Genomic DNA, 22,054 nt, shown 5'->3' on the forward strand with positions numbered 1-22,054 from the left:
ACAATTTAGTATGTCTCATACATTATAAACATATGACTTTGACAAGGGGGAAGGCACAGAAACACAAGAAAAAACAGGTAGCCTAGAATTCCAATGAACCTACGCACAGAAACGAGCAAACCACACAGTAACAAACTCATTCTTTCGTCCCGATTAACTGAGTCGCTAGAGCACGCTAGCCTCTCTCAGTTGCCGGACAATTGCCATCCCAGCTGTAGTCTAAAGCACATGCGCTGCTGTGGTGAGTGGAAAACATGATACACGCAGGTGGCGGACAATACACTCGCAAATTAAAGCAGCAAATAAATATGCTTGAAAATGAGGCTGCTAAATTACACAAGCACATAAGAATTTATCCTTTATCTAGTGGAAGAATATTGACCATACTGGAGGTTATACTGGTCAAAAATAGGAAGAAGGAAAAGTTAAAATCCGGAAAGTTTCCGGGTAAATCAGAAGGGTTGGCAGGTATGCAAATTGATAACGATTACTTTATTTGCATCTAACAAATCATTTTTGAGGGACATCTGTATGCAATTTAGAGTCTGCAAGTGCATCAAAAGAGGGAAACTGACTCAGGGTTTATAAACTTCATGGCTGAATCCATACTGACCTCCAGTCAAATTAAATTGACAGTGAGTTTCCACCTATTCAATACCTTTATTTGCCCTGCATTTAGGTAATTTTTGCAAAAGCACCAAAATGTCAACTGTGATAGAGAGGAGTTTCCCCAGCTAACTACAATGCCCGTTAAGATAACTAAATAAGTAACAGTAGCACACACATTCAGAGGTTTTTAAGCTTATATATAGATCATAACACACCATTTTAAAAGCTGCGACAACCATACCAAGTTTTTAAATAATAATAATAAGAAGAAGAAGAGACACTGCAAACCATTACAAATAAGCAAATACCAGCGATTTAAATGTTTTTAAATGACTTTTTTAAAGAGTGTTATTTATAGAATCTAATGTCACTTTTTAAATGAATTATTAGCTGAAGATATCTTATATATAAAACGAAACATGTCCTAAATGTAATATAATGTGTTAGTCCTGTGTAAATGCAGGGCAAATAAAGTACTGAACAGGTGGAAACTCTCAACTGACAGACTCGGGACCTGTGAAACTACCATGAATGAAATAATCAGTTCTCTAGAATACGAGGTGAGCGTTCTGTATATCTCTCAATCAAGAAAGAAATCAAAATAAAAAAATTAATTCTTATTAATTTTCAATCCTGTGTCTTCAACTTCGTATTACACCCTTCATCTCTACCCCCCCCTCCCCCCTCACACTCACTCATTTTTCACATGTTTTCTGCTACACACTTTTCTTTCATCTTCATATCTACTCTATTCTTCTATCCTGCCTGTCTTTCACTGCATTTAATTTTTTTCATTTTATTTATTTCTTCTACCACATTCAACCCCGATTCGTCTGATAAACTTGCCGTTTAGTCTGCCACACGCACATACAATGGAGCTAGAAACCTCTTAATTGGATCTAAGATGATACCATCTCCCACTTGGGAGGCGAGCCATTTAGTGATGAACGAGGATACCACTTACTATACACCAGGGCACGACAAATCCCAGGCGCCAGGTCGCCATAATGCTTAAAATTCTTTCTTTGGTACCTTCTTTTTCGAGATGGGAATAATCTCCCCCTTTATTTATTTAACATCGATTTGATGTCGCTGAACTACCATGTAATAATTTACAATCCCTTGACACTCCATATGAATTGTCTAACTCTGTTGAACAAGAGAGGAAGATTAGGTAACGGCAGGGATCTTGGTACGTATGGAGGATTTCTGCTTTGATATTAATGTTATTACAATTTTAAATAACAAATCAATAATCAATAATAAATAATCAAGACTGCATTATATAAGCAATAGAAGAAAAATTCATGTTAATTACAAATGTTTCGGTATATAGAAAACCCCTCCTAAAGAAAGTATTACCAACACAGAAATAACTCAAATATATTAATCATATAAATGAAACAAATATCCTGCGATGCTCCTTCATTATCAAAACATAATCTCCTTTGCTATTAAATTTACAGTATTATTCAACATACTCTCATGGAATTTATTTCCATATGTTGACAGCATACGAGCTCCTAGGCATGTGCATGGGTACAGAAGGCACAATAAGGATGTCTTGTAAATAAATTATGGGTTGTTCCCTGTATCATATTTTTTTAGACAGGTATATAAATAATGTTCAAGCTTTAACATGTCAGAATAATATATATAAAGGAACTGTACAATTTGGTGTTGTTTGCGACAATATCCACTTTGTTATTTACATTTACAAGTTTCTTACAACAGTATCAAAATACAGTAAAACCTCGTTAATTCGAAGTCGTTGGGACTCAAAAATTGGACTTCGAATTACGTGATGTCGAATTAACCGCCAATTCGCAATTCAGAAGTACCAACCCTTGCCGCGTTACAAAATATTCTAAGGCACGTTACTGCATGCAGTTAACCTTGATTCACAGTTTATACCTTTCAAATGCCATGAAAAAAGAACTATTTCCAAAATGTATCCAAGAAGGTGCATTTACAGTATTCAAATAATGCACTGGGATATCTCACTGGTAAACATAACCTCACACAACGAAAGAAAGAAAAAAAAAAAAAGCACGATTCTAAGACGAGGAGAAATCTGCTGGCTCCCATGTGCAAGTGCTTTATTAATTGGATTACTATACTGTATGCATTTCAGATGCCTTCTATTTACACAGAAAGTACCCGATGCCCTTAAAATCGAACTTTCCTATGACTCTATCCTTGTACGATTTCCCGCCATGGCACTTCTCTCCTACTTCAGAAATGTAAACACTTGCCACGTCGCAAAGTATTCTAAGACCCATTAATACATGCAATCACCTCGATTCACAGTTTAAACCTTTCAACTGCCATGGAAAAAACTATTTCCGAAATGTATCCAACAAGGTGCATTTACAATGTTCAAATAATGCACTTGGATAAATCACTGACAAACATAACCTCACGCAACGAAAGAAAAAAAAATCGCACAATTCAAAGATGAGGTTAAATTATGCCGGTTTCCCTGTGCAAATGCATTATTTTTTGGATTTCTGTACTGTTTGCATTTTTATTGTAGATGCTTTGTACTGGCATGGAAAGTGCCCGACGCTCTTAAAACATTGTGGCTTATCGAACTTTCCTATGACCAGGGGATAAAGTTTTTCGCTTCCATGTGCATTGCAACGCACTACTATGACCCCCATCCCTCAAACATGTACGATTTCCTGGCTGGCAATTTCTCCTTTAAAACCATAAGACCGTTTGGGCTCGCATTAAAATAAAGCAATGCAGTTTCACCGGTAATGACAATATTGTTCGGTGCCTACGAATTTATTATATGACCCAGTGTTCGCGGATTCTGTTTTCCCGCAAAATGCCTGTTGTGTGATATTACGGAGTTCCTTAAAAGGTTGAATACAAAAGAATTCCGATTTTATTCAACTTAGCAATCATGAAGCGCACTGTAGACCCACCGAAGTGAGTGTAAGTGCGGAAAGCTACCCCTCCACGTTCCGGAACGCGCATTCTATTATGATGCGGAGCGGATAAATTTCGAGTTGAAATTACTCTGTAACATAGTATTGTTTTAAAATGTAAAGGCAGTTTCGAATTAAAAGTCTGAATTTCGGTAATGGGGCCGACAATGTACTTCGAATTACGGATTAACCGTATTTCGAATTAAACAATTGAAATAACATACAAAACTGTATCTCATGTTTCCGGGAACGAGAGCTTCTTCGAATTAGGTGGGATTTTGAATTAACCGATTTCAAATTATCGAGGTTCTATGGTACAAGTATGCAACAACTGGCTGGTTTCATAAATTTGTATACCGCACAGCCTTACTTCTAAATTGAAGTTTCGCAAAATAAATGAGCATCGCCTTCCCTCTGTTGCCAGCGCGCTATGCCTGCGAGAACAGCTGATGCAATATGACCGCGGTAAACAGCCCTTTTAAATTGTAATACAGTACTTAGAAAAACGAATGAATATGGATTGAAAACAAATTCACAAGAACTAAACTTTCTAACAATATCTGGCACTAAAAGAGAATATATTATTAACAATAAAAGAGAATGAGGAAATAACACATCACTAACGGCTAATGGCTGGCACAGAAAGGAGGTTAAGGCCTACAAAGGGAACACTCTACTGATCTCAGAGTCACTGGAACCCTCCAACAATATGAAAAACACACTAAATATTGAAGGAAAATGCAAAAGATCGCGAACCGTACCGAATACCAAACATGCTGAGTGAGATAGGTTAACCACGTGGCGAATGTAAATATTAGAGCTGGCAACTAAGTTTCGAGATCGTGCTCTGCCAATATAAATCGATATGAATGGCAGCTTGGGATTGGTTGGATGTCTATGCTTCAGCGCATAACCACCAGACAGAGCCAAAATCTGCTAAAACGTCAATTTAGAAGTAGAGCCGTACGGAGTATAGGTCCCATTACCAAAATTCAGACTTTTAATTCAAAACTGCCTTTACATTTTTAAAAGTTGTATTTTACAGAGTAATTTAAATTCAAAATTTATCCGCGTCTTGATAGAACACGTCTTGCGGAACATGCAGGGGTAGCTTTCCGTACTTCGTTGTGTCTATAAGCTGCTTCATATTTGCTAAGTTTGAGTGAAATCGTAATTCTTTTGATTTGATATGCTCTATTGGTGGAAAAATATCTAATTCCCTCCATGGGAACTTAGAATTTCCATTAGGAATTGCTAGGTGGGCATTAATTCCATTGTGGAGTTTTATCTCCTGTATGCAGTTATCAGACTGTGCCTCTTAAATAGGCTTCTGATAAGCTCACCTGCATACACTCCAGCGTCAGTGGGTAGGGTCTGACACATCCCACTCTGAAGAGTCTAGTGTCAGACCTAAGACGAAACGCTGGTTAATAGAGCAAACGCCTGAAAAGCCATACATCTACCTCTTTTGTATTCAGCGTTTAAAGAAACACCACAATATTACGTAGCAGGCTGTGTGCAGAGAAGCAGAATCCACAAACACTGGTGATGCAGACAGTTGGCGAAAAAGCTATTACCACTGACTATTTCTTATAATTTCATATACATCAGTGTAAATTTTAACAGGTAAAAATTGTATACCAAGCTATTCCAATAAGTTCTTGACGTTTTGACACATAACTTATTTGGACATTTTAATGACATTAACTTTGGAAGTGTGTCTGAGCTTTCTATTAACTTAGATTGGTGAGAGGACCATATAAATATCTCAGTGTGTCACTACGCCGGATCTGAATATTTTTGTTTAATTAACACGGGATGTGAATGGGCGTATAAAGACTTTTGTGCTTTGACAACATATAAAGGAACCTTCTTTTAATCTTTGAATAGTGAGAGGCTATGTACATACTTCTATGTGTCACTGCGCCAGTGTTATTATGCCGTTGCTCTTGTGTTTTGACGGTTTGTTTGACACATGGAGTGAATGGACACGTAAATACTTTTAATGTACATACAGTAAAACCGCATTAATTCGAAATCTTGGAACTCAAAAATCGGACTTCGAATTATGTGATTTTGAAATAACTGCCAATTCGCAATTCAGAAGTACCAACCCTTGCTGCGTTACAAAATATTCTGAGGCCTGTTACTGCAAGCAGTTAACCTTGATTCACAGTTTATACCTTTCAAATGCCATGAAAAAATAACTATTTCCATAATGTATCCAAGAAGGTGCATTTACAGTATTCAAATAATGCACTGGGATATCTCACTGGCAAACATAACCTCACGCAACGAAAGAAAGAAAGAGAAAAAAAACACGATTCAAAGACGAGGAGAAATCTATGCTGGCTCCCATGTGCAAGTGCTTTATTCATTGGATTACTATACTGTATGCATTTCAGATGCCTTGTATTTACACAGAAAGTACCCGATGCCTTAAAATCAAACTTTCCTATGACTATCCTTGTACGATTTCCCGCCATGGCACTTCTCTTGTATTTCAGAGATTTAAACACTTGCCGCTTCACTAAGTATTCTAAGACTCATTAATACATGCAATCACCTCGATTCACGGTTTAAACCTTTCAAATGCCATGGGAAAAAATAATAATAATAATAAAAATAAAAAATACAGTATTTCTGACATGTATCCAACAAGGTGCATTTACAATGTTCAAATAATGCACTTGGATTAATCACTGACAAACATAACCTCGTGCAACAAAAGAAAAAAATCATACAATTCAAAGACGAGGATAAATTATGCTGGTTTCCCTGTGCAAATGAATTAATTTTTGGATTTCTGTACTGTTTGCATTTTTAGATGCTTTGTACTGGCATAGAAAGTGCCCGACACCCTTAAAACATTGTGGCTTATCGAACTTTCCTATGACGAGGGGATAAAGTTTCTCGCTTCCATGTGCATTGCAACGCACTACAATGATCCCTGTTGTATATCCGGCACTCCCTTCTCGCTCCGCCAGCCAGCTGCACGCGCGCCTGTGTATCATTCTGCTAGCTTCGACGCGCAGCCCTCAGTGCGCGTGCCTGACCATCGAGTGTACTATAAATAGGAGCTCCCGGCCTGCTCACTTGCCCACTTGCCCCGGTGTCCAGCTCCAGAATACACCCTACGTCGAGCACGGAGGCTACTCCTCTTGAAAATGTGCTTCGACCAGGTGGACTGAATTTCTGGCAGTACGAGGTTTCACCTCTGGTCACCGCTCCCTTTCCTGTTTCCGCTGCCTATGTTCCGTAATTCTTTTACAAGCCATTTTCATTCCCTAACTTATGCAAGCTCCCTTAGTTTCGCTAGGTGGAATTTCTTCAATCAATTGAACTTGCTTTTTAGGAATTCAGGCACTTCAACAAACAAGGACTCTCATGAACATTTATGTTAGTGTGCCAGATAGTTCTCGACTATCAACGTGTCAATTCACGAAGACTATCTTTTCAAGATAGAAGTGTATATAAAGACTGCAAACCTGTACATATTGTATAAAGACAGACTTTTCTCAAGATTCAATATTCCTTTTTGCTTCAAAATAAATTTCAGTTATTTGTGTAAATATTATAAAGTGAAGCAATAAAAGTTGTGTTTTGTAAACTTCAACCTTGGTTACAACACAACTCTATGGCGACGAGGTAAAAACGCAACGAACTACAATTCATCGGTCCCAGTCGCCAACTCTATGGCGACGAGGTAAAAAAAGCACCAAACTACAATTCTTCGGCCCCAGTTGCCAACTCTATAGCGACGAGGTACACACGAAACCAACACTACAATTCAACGGGCCCAGTTGTCAACTCTACGGCGACGTGCTAAACCACAACGACACTCCAACCAGTTCTGACACACAGCTTACCTTACTATTTCTTGCCCGCATCTCGCAATGGCTACTGCGGAACAACTCGCTACGGTCTTCCAAGCCTTACAGCAGCAACAACAACAATTTATGCAACAACAACAGGCAGCATTAATTCAGGCTATTCAAGCTATTTCTGTCTCTACACAGCCATCAGCTATTCCTCCGTTCTCTGCTTTTGATCCGGCTAAGGAAGAATGGTCAGTTTATTTAGCCCGCTTACAACAGCATTTCATCTGCCATTCTGTCACAGACGATCTACGCCGCCGCGCACTATTTCTTAGTTCGGTTGGCAATGCTACGTGTGAATTACTACGTAAATTAAGTCCAGAAGAACACTTATCTGAGGTACCCTTCACGCAGCTCTTAGCCCGTCTCACGGAACACTATGCCAAAGCTCCTCACATAGTGGCTGCTCGCTATAAATTTTTTCAGAGCAGAAAGCAACCCCATCAGACACATACTGAATGGATAACTGAATTGCGTGGTCTTGCTAAACCCTGCCAGTTCATCTGCTCCAAGGACGGTTGTGGTTCATCCTACACTGATTCTCTCATTCGGGACATGATAATTTTACATACTCCTGAAGACAAAATACGTTTTGACGCTGTCAAGCAGAGTAACCCTTCATTAGAAGACGTCCAGCGTATTGCTACGGTTTATGAGCTTACTACCAAGACTGCCGCAGCCATAGCTTCTCCACACGAAGTTGCACAAGTCTCGCCTCAGGCCCGCAAGTCCTCTGCTACAGTGAACCGTACGGATAAGACGCTCCCCACCAAGCATTCTCGCCAGGTTCCCTCTCGTAATGCTACACGGAAGCCCAATTCTAAAAGCACCTCGAAACTCCTGCCTTCCTGCCGAGGTTGTTTCAAGCATCATGAACGTCGTGACTGTCGTTTTTTCAAAGCTACTTGTCAACGATGTAATAAACTTGGACACATTCAGACTGTCTGTCAAAGTTCGCTCCGCCCTGCTAAGACTACTGCAGCGCGCCGGAAACATATACAGCCCCGCCAAGACATGGAAGTTGATCAGATCAATCTTATTCTTCCCACAAAGGATTCTCACAAAATCATCATTCCTCTCTCATTCTCTGATCGATCTGTCGATTTTCAATTAGACACTGGATCACCTGTCTCTATTATTAACCTGACTACCTACCACGACTTGGGTTCACCTTCATGCTCTCCAGCTGACATCCAGCTCGTGACATTTAACAAGAAGAAAATTGACATCAAAGGTCAAATTAAGCTTCAGGCTAGTTATAAAGGAATTCAGAAGGCCATTCCTCTTCTCGTAGTTAACAACTACACTGCATCAAACATTATGGGCATGGATCTATTTAACTTATTTGGTTTCCAGATACATGACAACATTAACGTCGTATCTACATTGCATCCTACTTCTGACGTTACCGCTCTCCTAGCGCAGTTTCCTGAAGTCTTCGACTCTCAGCTCGGAACAGCAAAAGACTATACAGCTCACATACAGCTGAAATCCGGAGCTAAGCCTCGCTTCCTCAAAGCACGTCCAGTACCCCTAGCACTTCAAGACCAGGTCACGAAAGAATTAGAAAGATGGATACAAACTGGAATTGTCGTACCAGTTACTTCTAGTCAATGGGCTACTCCACTCGTGGTAATCAAGAAACCTGATGGTAATGTTCGACTTTGTGGTGATTTTCGATCTACAGTCAACGCACAACTCGAAACCGATATCTTTCCTATTCCACGTCCAGAAGACTTATTCCGTCGTCTCTCTGGTGGACAATTCTTCTCTCGAGTTGATCTTAAAGAAGCATATCTCCAGCTAATTTTAGACGAAGAATCTAAGAAATTTCTCACACTTAACACTCCTCTCGGACTGCTCCAGCTCCAGCGGCTCCCATTCGGTGTCTCATCCTCAGCGGCTATTTTTCAGCGCTATTTGGCTCAACTCACCGCCTCAATTCCCGGTTGTGCTAACTATCTGGATGATATTATTGTTACTGGAAAAGATCATCAGGAACATCTAACCAATCTCCGCCTTCTTCTCCAGAAATTGAAAGACAATGGCCTACGAGCGAATCTCGCTAAATGTACCTTCTTTCAGCCTCAAGTTCACTACCTCGGACATATACTTGATAAGAATGGAATTCGTCCTAGTATGCAGAATGTCTCCGCGATAGTAAACATGCCAGCACCTCAGAACCTCAAGCAGCTTCAGTCCTTCATAGGCAAAGCGAACTATTATAATAAGTTCATTCCACGCTTCGCTACAGTGGCAGCTCCATTAAACGCTCTACGTAAAAAAGGTGTTAAGTTTCAGTGGACTCCGCAATGCCAACAGGCATGGAAAACAATCAACAACGCCTTAATTCAAGCTATACAACTCACTCATTTTCAGCCCGACAAGATCATCACGCTAGCTACTGACGCTTCAGACTACGGTGTCGGTGCCGTTCTCTCCCAGAAGGATCGTCATGGACAAGAACGCCCCATCGCCTTCGCTTCGAAAACACTTAATGACCATCAACGTCGATACTCACAGATAGAGAAAGAAGCTTTAGCCATCATCTTTGGTATTCGCCGTTTCCATGAATATCTTTATGGCAACCATTTCCTGATCATTACCGATCATGAGCCTCTCGTACACTTATTCCATCCTGGTAATAAGATCCCAGAGAATTCCCTCAGAAAGCTTCAAAGATGGTCCATGTTCCTTTCTGATTATTCCTATCAGATTGTATATCGAGCCACATCCCAGCATTGTAATGCTGATGCCCTCTCCCGCTTACCCGTTGGTCCTGATACTGCCTTCGATTCTCAAGAATCTGAATGTCTTCAGTTGGACATAGAACTTGAAGATACTGTATCCAGTTTTCCTATTGATGCTACCTGCATAGCTAAAGCTACGGATAAGGACAGTACACTTGCTACTGTACGTACTTACATCCGCAACGGTTGGCCTCTTCAGAGCACACTTCCTGCCCACATGGCACCTTATCATCGTATGCAGCATCGTCTCACGACTCGTGCCGGAGTTGTACTACTAGAAGCAGGCACCATCTTCCGAGTGGTTATCCCACTTAGCCTACAGAAACAAGTTCTCGAATTATTACACCAAAGCCATTGGGGTATATCCAGAACAAAGCAACTCGCCCGTCAACACTGCTACTGGCCAGGTATTGATGCCGCCATCGAAAAGCTAATACGTCATTGTGAGCAATGTCAAACGAATCAGAACGCCCCGTCTTCTGATCTTGCTTCATGGCCTCCTGCTACTACTCCATGGGAACGAGTTCACATTGATTTCGCAGGTCCTTTCCTCAATTCCATGTGGTTAATAGTCATCGATTCACTGTCAAACTTTCCATATGTCGTGGATATGCATTCGACTACTACAACCGAAGCTACCATTCGTGCTCTCCAGAAAATCTTTACTACAGAAGGTTTACCGCAAGTACTCATTTCGGACAACGGACCTCAATTTACAGCTACTGCTTTTCAGAACTTTTGTACACATAATGGCATTCGTCATATCCTAGCACCACCTTTTCACCCTCAATCTAATGGTGAAGCTGAACGCTTCGTACAAACATTTAAAAGAAGTATGAAGAAAGCTGTCTCTTCAGGCTTAACTAAAGACCAAGCCTTGCTCCAACTCTTAAACAACTACAGAACTCTACCCGGCGCTGATAATATCACTCCTGCACAGAAGCTCCATGGACGACCTCACAGAACTTTACTTTCTCTGTTACAGCCTCTTCCGGCCCAGCATAAGACCTCACCAACGAAGTTCTCCCTCAACGACAAGGTCTACACCAGGACATTCAAATCCAACCCACTCTGGATACCTGGAGTCATCTGCAGATCTTTGGGTCATCGTCTCTACGAGATACAGACTACGGAGAAACGTATCTGCCGCCATCAAGATCAGATACGTCTGCGCTACCGCCCCTGTCCAGCCATTGATGCTATTGCTAAACCAGATAAATCTATTGCTGAACGCGCTTTAGATCATTTAATAACAATGGGTTCCTTTCAGGACGAGACAGCGCCACTCCGCCCAGTTCCAGCTCCGGACAATACAACAGAGATATCAGCAGCTCCGCCCCAGCATCGCAGTCGCCGCCAGCGCCGCCGCCGTTTCACGCCGTACCGGCGCATTTAGGAGGGGAGGGTGTTGTATGTCCGGCGCTCCCTTCTCGCTCCGCCAGCCAGCTGCACGCGCGCCTGTGTATCATTCTGCTAGCTTCGACGCGCAGCCCTCAGTGCGCGTGCCTGACCATCGAGTGTACTATAAATAGGAGCTCCCGGCCTGCTCACTTGCCCACTTGCCCCGGTGTCCAGCTCCAGAATACACCCTACGTCGAGCACGGAGGCTACTCCTCTTGAAAATGTGCTTCGACCAGGTGGACTGAATTTCTGGCAGTACGAGGTTTCACCTCTGGTCACCGCTCCCTTTCCTGTTTCCGCTGCCTATGTTCCGTAATTCTTTTACAAGCCATTTTCATTCCCTAACTTATGCAAGCTCCCTTAGTTTCGCTAGGTGGAATTTCTTCAATCAATTGAACTTGCTTTTTAGGAATTCAGGCACTTCAACAAACAAGGACTCTCATGAACATTTATGTTAGTGTGCCAGATAGTTCTCGACTATCAACGTGTCAATTCACGAAGACTATCTTTTCAAGATAGAAGTGTATATAAAGACTGCAAACCTGTACATATTGTATAAAGACAGACTTTTCTCAAGATTCAATATTCCTTTTTGCTTCAAAATAAATTTCAGTTATTTGTGTAAATATTATAAAGTGAAGCAATAAAAGTTGTGTTTTGTAAACTTCAACCTTGGTTACAACAATCCCCATCCCCCACTCTTGAACAATTCCCTGGCTGGCACTTTCTCCTTTAAAACCATAAGACCGCTTGGGCTCGCATTAAAATAAAGCAATGCAGATTCATTGGCAATGACAATATTGCAGTATAAAGATAATTAGATAATTAGATAATAGATTATAATAGATTATAATGACAATATTGTTCGGTGCCTACAAATTTATTATATACGTTTTTTCGTCAACTGTGTCGGTATCGCCAGTGTTCGCAGATTTTGTTTTTTCGCACACTGCCTGTTGTGTGATATTATGGCATTCCCTAAAAGGTTGAATACAAAAGAATTCTGATTTCATTCAACTTAGTAATCATGAAGCGTACAGTAGACCCACCGAAGTGAGTGTAAATGCAGAAAGCTATGGTACCCCTCCACATTCTAGAACACGCATTCTATTATGATGCGGATAAATTTCAAGTTGAAATTACTCTGTAACATACTATTGTTTTCAAATTGAAAGGCAGTTTCGAATTAAAAGTCTGAATTTCGGTAATGGGGCCAACATTGTACATCGAATTACGAATTATCCGTATTTTGAATTAAACAATTTAAATAATGTGCAAAACTGTATCTCACGTTTCCGGGAATTCTTCGAATTAGGCGGAATTTTGAATAAACCGATTTCGAATTATCGAGGTTCTACTGTATTTCAATGTGTCACTACACCAGTTTTAATTAATGTGTCCTTGCTCATTTGTTTGTGATTTGTTTTATGGCTGATGATGACATTTAAATGTCAAAACCGGTCCCATGTTGAATAAATGTTGTGGAATAACATCTATACAACACGTAATTAGTACTGAATTACTGAATTATGAATAACTCATCTCTGTGATCACAGTTCAATACGGAAACAACAATGAAACGCATATCTTTGAGTTAAGAACCCACCCACCATCCCCCAGAAGTAATTTTGCTTTTATAACCAAATACAAGTTATCAACCTATGGCCTAACCTATCCAGACCAATGGCTTTGTCACTAACCTACCCTAACCAGTCCAGACCAATGGAGGTGTCACGTGAGATACTAGAGGCCTAGGGCCGCTTCTAACCTGGGGGCTTACGCCCCCAAACCCCCTTTGCACGATCCAGACCAATGGCTTTTTCACTAACCTACCCTAACTAATCCAGACAAATGGAGGTGTCACACGGAATACTAGAGGCCTAGGGCCGCTTCGCGGGTTCTAGTCTGGGGGCTTATACCCCCAGACCCCCTTTGCTTGATCCAGACCAATGGCCTAACCAATCCAGACCAATGGCTTTGTCACGAGATTCGTAAATTCAAAAGTAGCGCTGCAGCACTAGGACTAGTTCTTTATATGAGCAGTTAGCAGCTCTGTCCACCGCACGATCGACAAGATAAAAACAAATGACAGTGCAACTGCGCCTAGACGCGTGGACTGGAAAATGTAAGTTGTTCTGAATTTTTGCAATAGATGGCACAATCTCAGTTCAAATTGGAGTGATCTATAACTTTGGTCCTATGACTTTTTGTTGTATCTATATCCCTTATATGTTAGATTTGTCAATATTTCTCAACTGTAAGTAAATTTTGCACTTTTTACACGCATAATTCATACTTTGAATCACTTATAGGAAAGATAGAATAATCAAATTCTACACGATCATTGGCCCACACAGTAGCCATATGTGCGCCAAATGCTATGTTTGTAGCTCTAACATAATTATCCAAAAAGTAATGCACTGCGAGACAATCTTGCCCAAATATCACTCAATCTGATCCATGAATAGATGAGATTGAGAAAATATCATAGGACCAGCCATTTAGTTCGCTAAATAAGGCGTCTTATGGTACAATCCGTTTGTCGATATGACGTATCGTTTAGCAGCAGTTAATCTGTAAATAAAGGTCTTCAATATTTTAAACATGCATATACTTTTGTACGTCGATATTTATTGATGTCAATTTGTAGCGATCAAGAAAGGGCGTGTCTGCTATTGTAATCAGTAAACTGACTCCCACATTGACTTTGAATGGTAGTAGGCATGGAGTCCTTTTCCAACTCCTGTGTAAGTGGCATTAGTAAGGAAGGTCCACCATTCTAAAGAATAATTGCCTTCTCGATTTCACTTGCAGAAGGCAAGGGCGCGTGCAATTTTGTTCAAAAATCCCCTACCGATTGTGTTTGGTTCTGGGCAAGGGTGCCCATCATCATGAACAAATGTACCCATCTAAAATGTGACTGGCATTAGGCGTAGTGGCCTGCTATTATGGAAACTCACCAACTCTGTGAGACTGGCAGTAAGTTGGCTGGCATTAGGAAAAGGGGCCTGTCATTATAATGATAACAGCACAACTCAATTTTGAATGGCAGTAGGGAAGTTGCCGGCCATTATAATAAAAACTTTTCAACTGTAATTTGTCTGGAAGTAGGAAAGGGGACCTGTGATTGTAACGAAAACTTTCCAAATCGACTGTGACCCTGCATTAGACAATGGGGCCTGTCATTATAATGTAAAGTTCCCAACTCCACAGTGAATGGCAGTAGGCGAGTGAGCCTGCTGTTATCATCACAACCCTGCAATTCACACTTTACACTGGACACAACGTATGCGGACCTCCCCATGCTGTTTCTCGGATAACGCTAAGAGAAATACAATTTTTTAAAAAAATCTTATTCACTGCATGTACAGTAATTTATTTCGATATCCACATACAATGTAAAATACCGTAGTGAAGCATGGATACATTTGCTAGTAGTGTATAAAACTATAAAATCACAATACTTACTGCTATTACTACTGTGTTTTATTTTTCAGAAGACTAGATGCCAGTGTTAACATTACGGGTATTAGAAAAATTACCTGGCTCCTAGATTTAAAAACCTTTGTCATGGCCTGCTGTAGACCAATGGTAAAGCATTCTTAAACTGAAACCATCATTATTAGAGAAGTTTTGCACATGAACATATGAGATTTTCTTCTGAAGATGCAGAGCAAAGTTCTCTACAAAAAGTAAAGAGTTTCACCTCGTTTTCTGACACGGCAAAGGCCAAACAGCTTATTATCGTGTCTACATTTATGAACCATGAAAGCATCAATCTAAATATGGAACCAAATTTAATTCACTCCTGTTGTAATTCCTGGATAAGAGAGCAGCTGACAAATGCTATGTCAGAAGCTGACAAAGTTACAGAAGTTGATAAAGTCAAATCATCCTGGACTATTCTTGAAGTGTGCCATTTTGCTCTACAACAATACCTGACTGCATACTGCCAATGCCATCTAAGATACATAACAGTTAAGGACTATCCCTCGTAGAGTCTTAACATGTTCCAGAGTTAAGTTTATATATTTAGGGAGTATGAACGTGCCGAGAGGCCAATACTTCGTAGCAGATAATAATATGGAGGCTACAGTTCAATAATGGTGGACAGAGACATTCTTCATCTTGTTTCACAGTAGTATCGGTGCCTCAATATGGCCTCTAAGTACAGCCAACTTCAAGCTAGTGTTTTTCTCCAACTAGGAATTTGTTTTTCAAATGACTTATACTTACATAATGTAAGTGATTAAGAAACAAATATATAATTTCAAGACATGACGCAATTGTCTTACCTTGTTGGGGAGCTCCTCCTCTTCAGGGCTCTCCGCTCTCTTCGACCGTGGTGGACCCGACAACCTGAAGATCAAACCAAGGACTAATTACACGAGGAGGAATAAAGCAGAATCTTCCTACAACAAGCTATTAACTTTACAAGCCTTAACAGGCTAGACCACCATTGAAAGGATGCAGATAAATGAAGGTATGGTTCTTTTTCTATTAATTTACAATGGAAAATCTTGTAACTTCATATGACTTGATATGACCATAGCTATTACTACTGTGTTTTATTTTTCAGAAGGCTAGATGCCAGTGTTAACACTACGAGTATTAGAAAAATTACCTGGCTCCTAGATTTTAAAACATTTGTCATGGCCTGCTGTAGACCAATGGTAAAGCATTCATAATAATAATAATGTATCTGGGATTTTTGAAATGAAAATTAACATTCCTGCAGTTTGGATTCCACGTAAAACTGGAGGTCCTATGGCTACGATCATACTGATAGTCACTTGAAACATCAAACTTGCTTGCTTGAAATTGGTGCCAAAGAATTTCATGTAAGTACCCAATGGCAGCACAGTAGTGGCAGAACCACGATGCTGGAAATTATACTGTAGTGTGTTTGCAGTTACAGTGAATGTTTTAAATATTAAATTATCCTTATAGAGATGAATTATCCCTGCAACCAAAATTTTGAAACAAAGGTTTTTTCTGAATTGTATTTGTTTTTAAACACATCAGTCTGCATTGGCAATTTGTGAGAGTAAATACGAATTTCTCTGGCACAAAGTGTGATAAATTTGTGGGAAATACATAATAATTTCTTCATAACTGACAAGAGACATTGAACAATGCTAATTTTCCATTGGAAACAAATTATTTTGTTCAAAAACTTGAGTGAGCCATCCACAGCTAGTCTTACACTCCATAATTTTTAACTCATTTTCTTTTGCTATGGCTTTCGACCAAAATATTTCACTACTCATGGCTGCATATCCAAGTTGTATCTTTCAATCTCACATTTTGCACATGCAGTTTTCAATTTCTGGAAACTTTGCTTTTCGTCTGTAAAATGTCTGGTGGTTCCTCTGTTCAAGATGAGTCTTATCTTTCCAATCAATATGGAAATCTCGTTTACATTGTACTTTCTTCCAGATTTCTTTAAGTCAGGATGACTGCACCAACCTCAATGCAAATAATAACCACACCCCAACATTCTGCTACAAAATTTTGAAAGGAAAAAAAATGTGGGAATTACTCAAGTATATATATATATATAGCATAGCTCTAATTTTAATTTTGCTTAATAAAAGAGATAGACGAGTGGACCCAAAGTATCTTACTCAACAACTGGCTGAGAGAAGGAATTCACTATGAAAATATAAGGGTAAAATTAGAAATCAGCACTATTAGATAATGCTGTGCATTGGAGTTTGCAACAGTGGTTGATGTACTTGTTGGCAGAGAATAAGAGAATACTGCATTGGCAATTTGTGAGAGTCCGAATTAACCAATTAAGGTTAAAATCCACATCCTGGCCAGGAATCGAAGTTCTGGAGAACTAGAGTTAGTTACGGCTACCATACATCCTCACTTATCCCAGACCGTTACACAATTTTACATCATGTCCAGATGAAAATATTCGTCGTGTGACCTCCATTTTCCTTGTGAAACTGTACTTCTAAAACAAACTTCTGTTCAGTTTTCTCCCCAGAAATTTTCGTCAGCTGGGTGGCAGGAATGAGCAGCCGGGCAGGGAAAACTATGTAAAAAATTAGTAAGATAAAATTTTAATTTATTCCCCTCCGGGCATTAACAATAATAATATGGCCTCAGCTACCGTATGCAAACATCTTAATTTGACGCCACCTGCTTACATGATCGGCAATTTCGACGTTCCGTTTTACTCTAGGCCTGCTAGATGGCAGAGTAAACCAAATCTCTCTTTGGTGTCTAAGGCTGAATTTTTACAAATTTTGTCGGGTAAACACCAAATATGTCACCAGAGATCTTTACATGCTGACATCGTACGACATGGAGTGTCGCCCTTCAAAAATCTGACCACCTCTGCCGGGTTCGAACCCACTATCTCTACCACTGATCCACAGAGGGCATCAGCACTAATATCAGACAGGTTATTATCACAACCAAACACACAAACAAGAAGTTCTAGTGTTCTACTGCTCATTCATAATCATACACCGGGACTTACCGCTCGGTTGCTGTGGAGTTCCATACGGGTTTGCGATGTCATGAGGAATCGAGTGCGCTCGTGCGATTCCACGCTAATTCAGATACTGCTCGCGCATGACACTACATTATAGTCAAGCTAAACATTTAAACTCAGATGTAATTGATGCAGTTATACTGACAATAAGGAAGATTTATCATTTAAATAGTTTTACAGTATTTACATTTTAATTTGGACCACGCAATGACCCAAATATGTATTAATATCACGAAATTAGTATGTATCTAGGTTGTGTTAGACGGGCGCTCTGTAAAAACGGCAGGGTGGTGCGACCACTAAAATGGTCCTAGGGAGAACACTGCTGTTTATATATTTTGTAACAATCTGTAAACTGAGGGAATTTCTAAATGAAATGTCTGAATTTTGTTCTAGAGTACTAGTGTTTCACACAAGGAACTTCGGCTAGAAAACAGTTTTTCTGAATGGTAGCCCTAATTTAGTACTTGTTCTTGTACTTTCCTATTTATCTTTGTATCTCTGTTTTGTTGCTCCCTCTGTTCACACTGACCTTCCATTGCACTATCTTATTCTCCTTCCTAATTTCTTGCTTTTAGTAATTCATGTACATTCTTCTTCCTGGCCTCTTCTCAACTACTTGAGTTTGATACCTATTAAACCTGTTTGATTCTTCTCATCCTCCTGGATTTACTTATTTCTTTGTCTTCTACCACTTGTATAAACTCCTGTTTCTTTGGTTTTTCTGCATATATCCAGCATTCTTTTTAATCCACACTTGCTACCTCACAAACAAGGAATTCTCAAGAATGAAGATTCCCTGAAGAAACTGGTCAGCAAAAACTAACCCACTGGAGAGTGAAAAACAATGTATCCCAAAGTACCAGGATTGCTGAGGAGAGAGTCAATATATGAAGCAGTAGTGTGCGAAGATTTGGAGTTACATTAGTCTCTACTTTCTATTGCTCCCTGCATTACACAGATCCATCACTGGGTTTATGTTTGTGTATGTTGTCTTTGACATACAGTATATAACAAAAAAATAAATGCATTCTGATATTTAAAAAATCCAGACACCTACCAAAAACTAACTGTTCCTCAGATGTACAGTCCAGTAGCGGACATTAATATGGGGTGCCACCCTTGGCTGGTTGCTTTTGTTTTTTCTTCCTACATAAACGCTACAGGGAGAACTGTATACTAGCTGTCTCCAGCGGAATGACAGGCAGACCATTCTTCCTGCAGTTGTAGCAAGTGTAGTTAGTAATGTGGATCAGGAAAGAGTAAAGTCCTAGAGGTGTTTGACAGGACTGAATTTGGGGCTCTGGACTAGTCAGTCCATTCGGCAGACCCTTAATGTCTACAATCCACTCATGAACAGACCCCAATTTATGGTAGGGTGAAACGTGCTGGAAACACACTGATGATCACTGAACTGGTCTTCTACCACAGACAACACACATCTAGTCAAAGTGTCCTTATGCAGTATATTTGTGCTTCTAACCTGATCTGTAATATTACAAAAGGTTCAAGCCCCTTCCATGAAAAACACCCCCACACTATCACTCCACCTCCACCAAATTTCACTGTGAACACTGTACAAGCTGGCATGCATCGTTTGTCTGGCATTTCACTGCATCTAAACATGGTATGGCATGATTCATTACTCCAAATAGAGTATCTCCAGTCAAAGACCAGTAGAAAAGTTCTTTACACCGTCAAACGCAGCACTTAGTATTCATCGGCAAAATGTACGATTAATGGGTGGATGCCAGATCCATGAACTTCTATCCTCATATCTCCTGGCACACGGTCATGGTGTCAGCTGCACAATTAGTGGTACTGAAGAGGTCATGGGTGATGGTATTTCTAATGATGTCATGTGATTTTTATGTATCGCCTGCACAACTGCCCCTAGTGGTTAACACACACAGACTACCCAGCCGTAGTTCTGCTATGGTTGTGTCTTCCCATTTCCACTTCACAAATGCATCCCCAACAATCAACCTGAGCAACTTGAGAAGTGCTTACTGATGTGGCAACCAACAACCACTCCATGTTCAAAGTCATTAAGGTCCATTGCTCCAATCATTCTGCATGTATCTTATAGCACTGAACAACATCAAGCCCTCAGATGCCTTCTATAACAGCAATGGCAGTCATAATGGCATCTAGGCTCTAGTTTATGTGTACAGAGGGGGTTTTAAGATACTTTTTATCAGATAGTATACATAACAAACTAAGAATGATATTACTTAATAGCCAACAAACTTAAAAACTAGAAAGAACAAACAAGTAAATCAAGGTTTTAAAAAAATGCAATAGTCACCGGCTAAAAACAGCTCTAGGGTCTCCGGGTCTCTTCTTAGCCGCCAGCGATTCGTCCTCTTCAGGCCGCAAACGCCCCCTACAAGACAACAAAAGTAAATTATCTGTAATATCAATAATATACCCCCTAACATAACACATTCATCATGCAAGAAACACAAATTTACCTCATCAGGGTGAAACCACGACCTCGTCCCCGAAAATCTTCTCCCCGTCCACGGAAGTCCTCTCCTCGTCCGCGAAATTCCTCCGGCTGGTTGTTTGCAGGTCTCTTCATCCCAGGACTGTAAGAAATGTTTCAGAATATTAAAAAAATGGTTAATGCTCCGCATCAGACACCAGCAGAGTTACCGCTACCAGACGGAGACAGAAGAGCACAAACCAAAACTCTGCTGTCACCAACTAAATTCAATATCTGTTCCACATGTGATCCAATCCACCCATCTCATCTTCAATATTCTTCTGTAATACAACATTTTAAAGGCTTCTACTCCCTCTCTGTCCATGATTCACTCCCATACAATGTCATGCTCTACATACAAATTATCAAAAACCACTTCCTAATATCCACATCTATATTTGTGGTAAATAAAAATATATATAGGTATATGCTGTTCAGTAAAATGTCCATGTAGATGACACTGTGGTTCTGTCAGAGTCAACACAGGAGAGACAGAACCAGATTGCCCAGCTCCAGGAAAACGAAAGTAAGGGTAACACAGGCCTATAAATCTCCTTGAAGAAGACGCAATACATGATCAACATTGAAACAGCACCCAGATGGATGAAGGTAGAGGGACAAAGTGGAGAAAAGTAAATATCTGAGAGAGTGGATAGACAACAACTTGTGAGAAAAAGAGACATTGACAACAAGACGTTATAATAATAATAATAATAATAATAATAATAATAATAATAATAATAATATGTTATTGGCTTTACGTCCCACTGACTACTTTTCTGGTTTTTGGAGATGCCGAAGTGCCAGAATTTTGTCCCGCAGTTCTTTTACGTGCCATTAAATCTACCAACACGAGGCTGACATATCTGAGCACCTTCAAATACCACCAGACTAAGTCAAGATCAAACCTGCCAAGTTGGGGTCAGAAGGCCAGCGCCTCAAGCATTTGAGCAAAAACACGATGAACTTGATGTAGGCCTAGAAACTAACTATAAACACCTACAACATCCAGAAGATCTCAATCAATGCAAAACTCGGACATTACCAGGCGATTCATCCAGACGTTTTGAAATGGGTACAAGTTTCCAATCAAACACTACTGATCTGCATTCAGGGCAGTCGCCCAGGTGGCAGATTTCCTATCTGTTGTTTTCCTAGCATTTTCTTAAACAAATGTAAAGAAATTGAAGCTGCTAATTCCAAAACAGTACAAGTCAAATTTTTCACACTGTATGAGTTATTGGTATCAGCATATTCATCCCACACCAGACAAATCACTGACAGTCAGAACAATACAAAATTCTCAACGAAGGGCTATAACAGCACAGGTCCATGAACTAGTGCTCTTCTGAGTGTCAGTAGAGGTGATGCATTTTATACGGTTGAGTTACAAAATGGCACATGTTCAACATCCGCCATGTATTCCTTGCCAAAGGCCACACATACCTGCCTTGTGACCGTGATTTTCCCCATATAGAGCT

The 22,054-nt window shown here is 40.1% G+C and overlaps 1 protein-coding gene across 1 annotated transcript in view; it reads right to left on the reverse strand.

The window, feature by feature from the left end:
• Pnn (desmosome associated protein-like protein pinnin) overlaps window positions 1–22,054 on the reverse strand; it is a 105,098-nt gene that overhangs the window by 72,584 nt on the left and 10,460 nt on the right. The window contains exons 2-4 of the mRNA XM_067156112.2: window positions 20,560–20,676; window positions 20,394–20,471; window positions 15,870–15,933 (exon numbers count right to left, since the gene is read on the reverse strand). Coding sequence (XP_067012213.2) covers window positions 15,870–15,933; window positions 20,394–20,471; window positions 20,560–20,676 — 259 coding nt within the window. The remainder of the gene's footprint in view (window positions 1–15,869; window positions 15,934–20,393; window positions 20,472–20,559; window positions 20,677–22,054) is intronic.

This window comes from Anabrus simplex, chromosome 12 (assembly GCF_040414725.1).
Source record: "Anabrus simplex isolate iqAnaSimp1 chromosome 12, ASM4041472v1, whole genome shotgun sequence".
Taxonomy (NCBI): Eukaryota; Metazoa; Arthropoda; class Insecta; order Orthoptera; family Tettigoniidae; genus Anabrus; species Anabrus simplex.